This window comes from Photinus pyralis, unplaced genomic scaffold (assembly GCF_008802855.1).
Source record: "Photinus pyralis isolate 1611_PpyrPB1 unplaced genomic scaffold, Ppyr1.3 Ppyr1.4_LG8, whole genome shotgun sequence".
NCBI classification, from domain to species: Eukaryota; Metazoa; Arthropoda; class Insecta; order Coleoptera; family Lampyridae; genus Photinus; species Photinus pyralis.
This window is the reverse complement of record NW_022170819.1, coordinates 15,853,250-15,862,155: the sequence shown is the minus strand read 5'-3', so window position 1 is coordinate 15,862,155 and position 8,906 is coordinate 15,853,250. Positions and strand designations below refer to the sequence as shown.

Below are 8,906 nucleotides of genomic sequence, written 5' to 3'. Positions count from 1 at the left end.
ACGACCAAAAAAGCCCCGCTCTCTTCAAAAATTTTCTATTTAAGCCAAAAGCCCTTCTCCTTTCTTCAACATCCCGCCCGCCAATCACGCGAAGCGTCGATTTTTCAACTTCTTGCCAAACGGCACGTACGCCCGGCAATTCTGCGAAGAACCTTATCTCTACTTCGCGCTATACCTCGTTAACGGCAAATAAAATTTAAAAAGAAATTTACATCGGAAAAAAATTCTAGGAATAAAATAAAAACAGAACACTTCTAAGAAATTGAACCAAAACTATAACATGAAATTTACGCAATCCTGTGTCTCAAATTATTAATAACCCCCCGGTTAATTAATTGAACTAAACAAAATTGTCACATCCAGACGCTCTATAATTTCTTTCAAGTTACAACTAAAACAAAATAACACAACAGTATGTACGTCACGTCGACTACTATCTAAAGGTGTTTTTTTAACAATACAGAGTTACCAACATTCACACAATTGACGCGCCTGTAAACCCTTGATGTGACAAATAATTTACAACTCTTGCGCATTCATAAAGGATTTAAGTAAGTTTGTACCTGCATACCTCACCGTCAGTTTACTTCGAAATGAAGGGTTACAATCTTGCTACTTTGTATACAAATTTTAGTATTTTTATTGGAACTTTTTACCTTAAACAGAACGATCAATCCAAAAAGTAAAGGATTTCAAATTGAAATAATTTGATTATTATTTCCGACCCTAAGAGGGACAGATTTGCACATTCGGGTTTAAAAAAGGTAAAGAGTTTAACCAACCCAGATGCGGTGTCTGTCCGTTAGCACAATAGTTCGATAACGAATGGACCGATTACGATGATGTTGTAGTTGGATTCTTTATCAAATTTGTAGATCGAAGTTCATGAATTGGTAATGTATCCCAAAAAATAAGTAAAGCCCTTTTGACATCTGCGTGAGTTTTGAACCGAATTGCATAAAATTCAATATTCGTATAGCTTAAGGGCTTAAGCTATATAACACGCAATTCCAAAAATTGAGCCTAATCTATCAACATTCACAGTGCCCTTTTCGCATCGACGTGTAAATAAATATAGAAAACGAGCTCCTGGGTATGTCTACAGCATGTGCAAAACCAAATTTTGAACTTGGTGTTAGTTTTGCTTTTATTTAAAGTGTATATGTATGAAATTTCATTTAATTGCTTCCATAAATAAGAAAATTGGCACCACACATCATGCACAAAACCAAATTTTGAAACTGGCGTTCAATTTGCTTTTATTCCAAGTGGCTATGTATCAAATTTATTTTAAATGCTTCCATAAATAAGAAAGTTTTCAATCCGGTTTGTAAATGGTCGAGATGCGAAAAGAGCACTGTGAATGTTGATCGATTAGGCTCAACTTTTGGAATTGCGTTTTATATGGCTAAAGCTATACACATATTGAATTTCATGCTATTCGGTTCATAACTCACAGAGATGTCAAAAGTGCCTACTTTATTTTTTGGTCTACATTGCCAATTCACGAACTCCGATCTACAAATTTGATAAAGAATCCATCTACAGAATTTCATCGTAATCGGTCAATTCGTTATCGTTATCAAGATATCGTGCTAACGGACAGACGGACAGACACCGCAAAATTATAAACTCGCTAGGATTTATAATTGCGCTAGGTTAACTTGAGCGCTAGGTCTACAGAACAGAAAACATCAAATTTTTACCCGAAAAGACAAAATGGTGGTGCCCCCTCCCCCCACACTATTGGAGGGTGATGGCAGCTCTAAAATTTGTGGCGCTAGGTCAGCAGAACACAAAACGTCAAAATTTTACCCGAAAAAACAAAATGGTGGTGCTAGGAAAAAATGCCCCCCGCACTATTGGGGGGTGGCGCTAGCTCTAAAATTTGTGGCGCTAGCTGGCGCTAGGTCTGACGAACACAGCGCTTGCTTTTGGAAGTGATCGAACGCAATGGTGGTGCTAGCGTTAACATAGCACCCCCCGAAAGTCAAGGGCTTTTTTGCAAAATCTATAATGGCGCTAGCTGAACTCAAAGTGGCGCTAGCTGGCGCTAGGTCAGCAGAACACAAAACGTCAAAATTTTACATGAAAAGACAAAATGGTGGTGCTAGGAAAAATTGCTCCCCTCACTATTGGGGGCTGGCGCTAGCTCTAAAATTTGTGGCGCTAGCTGGCGCTAGGTCTGACGAACACAGCGCTTGCTTTTGGAAATGATCGGACGCAATGGTGGTGCTGGCGTTAACATAGCACCCCCCGAAAGTCAAGGGCTTTTCTGCAAAATCTATAATGGCGCTAGCTGAACTCAAAGTGGCGCTAGCCATAGAGATTCTAGCGCAATCTGTCTTTAGTCAAAAATTTGAAATGGTGATGCTAAGTTAACGGAGCCTGCATATTTCGTTTCCTTGGTCAATTGTAGTGTGGATTTATGTATTACATAAATACATATAAATAAATAAATAAATATGAGCCGTTTAGTCGCAATTCGTCATTTTTCCAATAGTGCATACATGCATACAATGTACCAACATACGCCGATCGCTGAAAGTTCAACTTCTTTTGTGTTAAAAGGAATTACTCCGTCAATTTTCAAGATTTCAATCAAAGATAACTTTGATTTTTTTTAATGGAACCACCATTTTTTGTTATTACACCAAATGCAAGATTTAATTACCTTTTTAGCGATATAAACATGTCGGTATTTATCTTTTACATATTTTTTTGGAATTCAACAATCTCTAATAATTCACAGTAGGCTTTCAAAGCCTCCAAGTAATTAGTAGGCCGTGAAAGATTATAAACGCCAATCGACTCATTTTAGATATCATGTGTAATACATAAAGTCACACTAAAATGGACCAAGGAATCGAAATACTTATGTAATAAGACTTTGATATAAATAACAATTGCAATTTCGTTAAAAATATTTTTAGGTTGTAGCCTTAAGGGCCCTTCAACATGCTCCGACAATGAATTTTAAATACATGCTTTAATACACCCGCTAATCTTCACACTAATGGCTCACCCTGTGTAGGAAATCTTGTCCGACCAGATTATTTGGATTAATAAGAAAAAATTGTTTAAGATTTGTTATTTTAATTGTCGAGGCCTGTGTGCGGGGTAATATGTCCCAGAAAACGTTGTACGCTTTTCTTTCTTGCAGGGATTTTGTTTTAATATTGTTTCACTCTGTTTCGGAAATCGATAAATTGTGTATGTATTCGAATCCATTGTGCGACCCGGATAGTTTTTCATGCCAGATTTTTTTTCTATTGCCAATCAAGATTTACTTCAGTTGTTGATGAAAATTTGTGTAATAAATTCTTTGGAATTGTTGAAAGTTGATCGAGGCTCTCAAATTGAGAAGTTTTAAGTAGGGGATGCTGCGATGTTTTTTTACCTACGTCTGTGGTGTTTAAATAAAATTAATTTGTTTCGGTTAAATTTAACAACGAGTGGCATTTTCAATTGAAGAGAGTCTATGCGTCTCTGAAAATGATAATGCTAAAAAAATATACCTAGTAAAAAATTAGATGAGAATAGGTAATCGTAAATGTGATATAAGGGTTGGGAATAGGTAATTAGAAATGTGAGGTAATAGAATTGGTGATGAAATCGTGTAAAAATTAAATGAAGCGTGTAAAAAAACTGGAACACTTTGAAAGCGGAGGTAAATTAAAGATTGGTAGACAATTTCAGAAGTATAACGGAAATAGAGGAATTAAAAACGAAAAGGATTTATGGTAGGTTTCAGAAGTGATGCGGAAATAGTAAAACGTTTACAGGCAAAAAGAGAAATTGTAACGGTTTAGTTACATTTTCAGAAGTTAGAACCCCCCCCCCCCCCCTTGTACAAAATAATTTTTATTCTCTACGGCACTGGTAACAATCTTACTGTAACAATTAATTTTTTGTAATAAAATTATTAACGGCTAGCTCAGCAATGAATCAACTATCAATGACCGGATGCTCTGGTTTTGATCAACCTCAACAAAATTCTCCTATAAATTGACTTGTTTGAGTATATAAACCCTGTCTAATTATTTACTGAAATAGTTACCAATGTTCCGCAATATGAAAATGTCCAAAACTAACCTTATAACTTTGGGTTTTGACAGCCAACAAAAGCACGAATTAATTGTCTTTAAACTCTTTACCGGTTGCCGTCGAATGTAGATCTATACCTACGCAACTGCGGTGCACAGTTTTGATTGATAAATTTGTTTTTTACTGCAACTAGCTACTTCAAATACAGCGCAATTAAACGTTTTGCACCTTGGACCGCAACGCTTTCGTGGAAACAATTTATTTAAATGCGAGTGCAATGGCCCGCAAGTATTCACCTACGTATTTACACAGTATTTTCAGTCGAATATAAATCCACCACCAATTAATCCAATAGTGGTGAAACCACACGACGAAGTTTCACAAGTTGCAAAAAACGCCTCGTATTACGGTTTTGTTCGAACCAGTTCCCACTGAATATATAAAGTAGCCACAACAATATATTCGTCGAAAATGGTGGAATAATCTTCGGTTGGGCGGCTAATGATTTTTTTATATACTGCGGTTATGTGGCTTTCGGTTCCAACTTTTAACAAACAATGAAATTTTACGAGATTTACACCACTCATACGATTCCCCTTGAAAGCTTGACGAAGAATTTCGTTTTACGTGATCTACAAATTTTCGCCTAGAAAAGTCTGCCAAAGGATTCAATACGCAATCGAAAAATACAGCGCTCTATCTGCATAGGTTCGCTGAGTGGCAAAAGTGTCTTTATTGCATCAGATTTTTACTAAGTACTCGCCGAATCCCAAATAAAAAACGACCCCCACGAAACCGCGAAGGTACCTATAGCGGAAATACCGTTCCCCATTCTCCGTCACGACGGTTTTTAGAACCGGCAACACTGTACCGTTTCGACTCTTATCTGCTGGAATACTCGTTTCTTATCTTAACACGTTTTATTTTCTCGAATATTGGTTCATGGTTTCTTGTACCTGCAAATTTGTTAATTTAACAGAAAAAAACCAAAGCGACCAGTTGCAAAATGCATCCGACGATTTTCTTAAGGCATTTAGTAGCGTTAATTAGAGGGGTAATAAGTGCGTTTATGAGGCACAATTTATGAAATATGAGTTTGATTAAGGGATGCCCAAATTTGCTACGACACGGTAAATGAGAAAATTAAAGATTTTGAAACGTTTGAAGAAACTTTTAGGAAACAATACATGGGAGAATGGGATGAAAATAAAATCAAACTTCATGTAGGGAAATACAACAGGAACATCGGTAGTAGGGAACATATTTGATTGAGCGGTATGAACTATTTAAACATCATAGGGATGCAGGAATCGGTTTTAATTAGTAAACTAGTCCACTATTTTGAAGTGGAAATAGGGTTGAGTATAATTAAAGAAGACATTACGACATACGAGAATTTACTGAGAAAAGACCAAATTTCGTAGATGAGATGAGGGAAGATAATTACGATTATAAAGTAAGGGAGCATGGATTTAATTATGCTATAGGACGGGAGAAGCGAACAAATACCGGAGCACCTAAACGGAATTTTGAAGAATAAGGTAATGGGAATATATGGGAGAAATTGTCAGGATAATAGAGGAAGCAACAGAAATAGAGAATTTAATTACAAGGTGGCTAAAGAAAATCAATACCACAAAGAACTTTTATGCATTTTGTTAGTATACACTAGTGTCTATCTATTTTACAATTAATTATTAGGTAGCCTATTATAGTCCCAACAAAAATCCCACAAAAATTTCGAAGAGCTTTCCCCAATAAGTCCATTCAACTGCCTTTCGCGAAATCTCACACAAATTTTAAATAGATGCACGTCTACGAAAACATAAATATTTTCATTCCGCTGATTTAGTTAAATAGACATGTATCGGTTAACCTTCTCATTTGTTAAACAATTTATCATATATAAAGACGGTTAATTTTCGTTCATTCCAGCATTAGTTTCACTGCCAATAATGGTTTTAGCAAACATTTGTGCGTGGTTCGTTTTGGTATCGGTGGCGACTGGCGTACCAGATTCGCCACCCCCGCCTCCGCCACCGCTTCCACCGTCACACGTAACCGATTTGGTTCACGAGTTTAGCTACAAGATAGTTCCGTGGAATATGGGATTTCCGTGTCCGAGCACGAAGAACATCTATTTGTCGACGGGACGATTCATCCAGAAGAACGTGATCGCTACCGGGTTTGTGATCTACAAGGACCAGTGCATTTTAATCATGCCGAGGCTTCGAGAGGGGGTGCCGATTACGCTAGGAACATTCTCGCTGAAGGCTAAAGAAAGTAAGCCCACCATTTTGCCTTACCCATGTTGGTCGATGCAAGAGGAAGGAAATCCGGAAGCTTTACAAAACGTTGTGGATATTGTCATAGATCGAACAGATACCGTATGGGTTCTCGACACTGGCATCTGTAACACACTGCAGCAGCCGATAAAGAGAGCGCCCCCAAAGATTGTGGGTATTGACGCGAAAAATGGTCAAGTGGTTAAAACAATCGATTTGTCCAAGTTCGTCACGGCAGAGAGCCTTTTGCAGTGCATTTTGGTCGACATTGATGAACGAGGAAACTACTTTGCCTACATAAGTGACGCCGGATGCGGGGCTCTAATCGTCTACGACATCTTTAATGGTAAAGGATACCGTGTGGTTTTGCCCAAATCAATCGTGTCCGAATCTCCCAATAACGATATACTGTACACGTTGTTAATTCGCAAGCCCTCCGGAAACTTGGTATACTTCAAGTACTTGAACTCGAAAAGAATCTACTACATCAAAACGAGTTTCTTGCAACGAGGGCAAGTGTCTGGTGCCGTTGTCGACGTTGGACCAACGCCACTCTGCGAGAATATGGTACCGCTGGGTACGGATAACGGCGCTGCGATATTCTTCAGGTGCAAGGGTGGCTCCGATATTTACATATGGAATACACAAACCTGCTTGAAAGAGGACAACTTTCTACTGGTGCAAAGAGGTGACGAATGCCGATTGGCAACGCAAGTGGTTCCCGGTTACAAACGCCTCATGTGGGTTTTGGAAAGTAATATTCACGACTACGTCGCCAATACCGCTGGTTGTTTGGGAGCCTCCATCGTTCTTCATCCTCTAATAAAAACAGCTGATTAAAATTGATACGACAATAAAATGTTTCGCTTTGAATTAACTTTTTTGTTTCCTAGTAGAAATGTTGAAAAATTTTTGGTAATGACACCAAAACGGTATTCCATTGAACACTTTTTGGTTGTAATCCGCAACCAATGTAAAACAAACAAACTATTTCCCGAGAAATCACTCAAATTAAATTGAGTTACGAGTAGGCCCATCATTACATTCATTACGTGCTTGAGAAGGTCACCTAAAAAAAGCGAAGTGGTATGTTAGCAAGAACAATGAGCAGAAATACTCAATTCAAATGCGAAGAAAGGTGAAATAAAGTGTGCCGCTACTTATTCTTGAGAGTCAAAATGTTCTTCTCACCTCTAAATCTTCGATCATTGTATTTTTTCCAGTTTCCATGTTTGAATTAGGCTCTTTTGCATACATTATCGTACGTTTGATGAGTTTCTGACGTCCCGACTTTCAATCATCTTACAGGTGTCTTCCCATCTTTCTTTGAATCCTTGGCCCATTATAACACTACATACTTCTTTAAAGAAATCCAGCAGTGCGCCAAGAGAGGCGAAAATTTTAATCCGGGTTGAACCCGATAGTGGACTGTGCTATCCTTTTCAGAAATGTTGGTATCTTTAGTTTGAAAACATCTCTGGAAAATTTGGTGTCTAATTGAACAATTAATTTTGAGTTTGATTTCCATTTCAAAAATTCCCTGAAATCTGGATGATTAGCAACAATAATAAGTCGAATATGAGAATTAGAAGGTGAGTATAAATGCATATTTTGAAGAATTGCATATTATATCGAATATTTTTAGTACTAAAATTAAGAAATATATTATACTTCGTTTCGAATCAATGTTATTGTCAATATACTCCACTCGGATCCAACTCTTGAACCGAGAAAACCGGAAAAACTGTCTGGGTCTCGTATGATGAATGGCAACTTTTGGTAGTGTAATTTTTACGGCCACTCCAATTCGAAGCTCCAAGTCACAGTCTTTCACGTGATCACCGATCAAAAGAACGCCTCATCCAATGAAATTCATTTTTGACCTGTCACTCACAGTTCACGTGGACATTCTTTGGCTAATTCAAAACACAATTTCCACACATTTAATTGCGCAAAACATACCTTACCTAATACTAAAACAAGTATAAGTTGTGCACAACTCTTGTGCAGATAAAGGGCATTTTTAAAACAGAAGTAACTTATTAAATGGTTGCGTTATAACTTATAAGGTAGTAGCATGCTATATTTATCGATGTTTTCTTTCTTGTTCGATAGATATCTCTCGTAGAAACAATTCATTTTGTCTTTGTGGGTGCTTTCCTCCAACAAAGCGTTTGCCGAAGTATTCACCCGTAAAGTTTTGACATCATCAAGATATATTGCTTCCAAGCGTCCCAATCGCCCTTTGTGAGCACCATTCTCTGACAATCTGGTCATGAGATATACGAAATTATTTACATCTGATCACGATAAGGAGTCGAGAAGGAGGCTATTGTTGGTAGAAATTAATTTCTTTCGTTGAGACCTTTAATTAGAGTACCATGAAAGATAAAACCAGTTCCACTCCACTACCTCAAACCAACTCTTTTGATAAGGAATCAAAAAATCGGGCGGTAGTTGGTAGAAAACAGTTCCTTTTGTTGACACCTTTAATTGGAAGACCATGAAAGATAAAACTAATTTTTACCCTCTCCCTGCTCCCCCCCCGACCACCTATTGATCTCGGAAAGGAGT

At 37.6% G+C, this 8,906-nt stretch overlaps 1 protein-coding gene across 1 annotated transcript; it reads left to right on the top strand.

Moving 5' to 3' along the window:
- Positions 1-6,002: 6,002 nt before the first annotated feature.
- LOC116179418 (major royal jelly protein 1-like) lies at positions 6,003-7,172 on the top strand. The gene has a single exon (XM_031499211.1). It carries the CDS (start codon positions 6,003-6,005, stop codon positions 7,170-7,172), a length of 1,170 nt encoding a protein of 389 aa, XP_031355071.1.
- The last annotated feature ends 1,734 nt before the right edge of the window (positions 7,173-8,906 follow it).

Excerpts from the sequence above, each read along its gene's own strand:
- LOC116179418 (XM_031499211.1), top strand. The coding sequence starts at position 6,003 with ATGGTTTTAGCAAACATTTGTGCGTGGTTCGTTTTGGTATCGGTGGCG.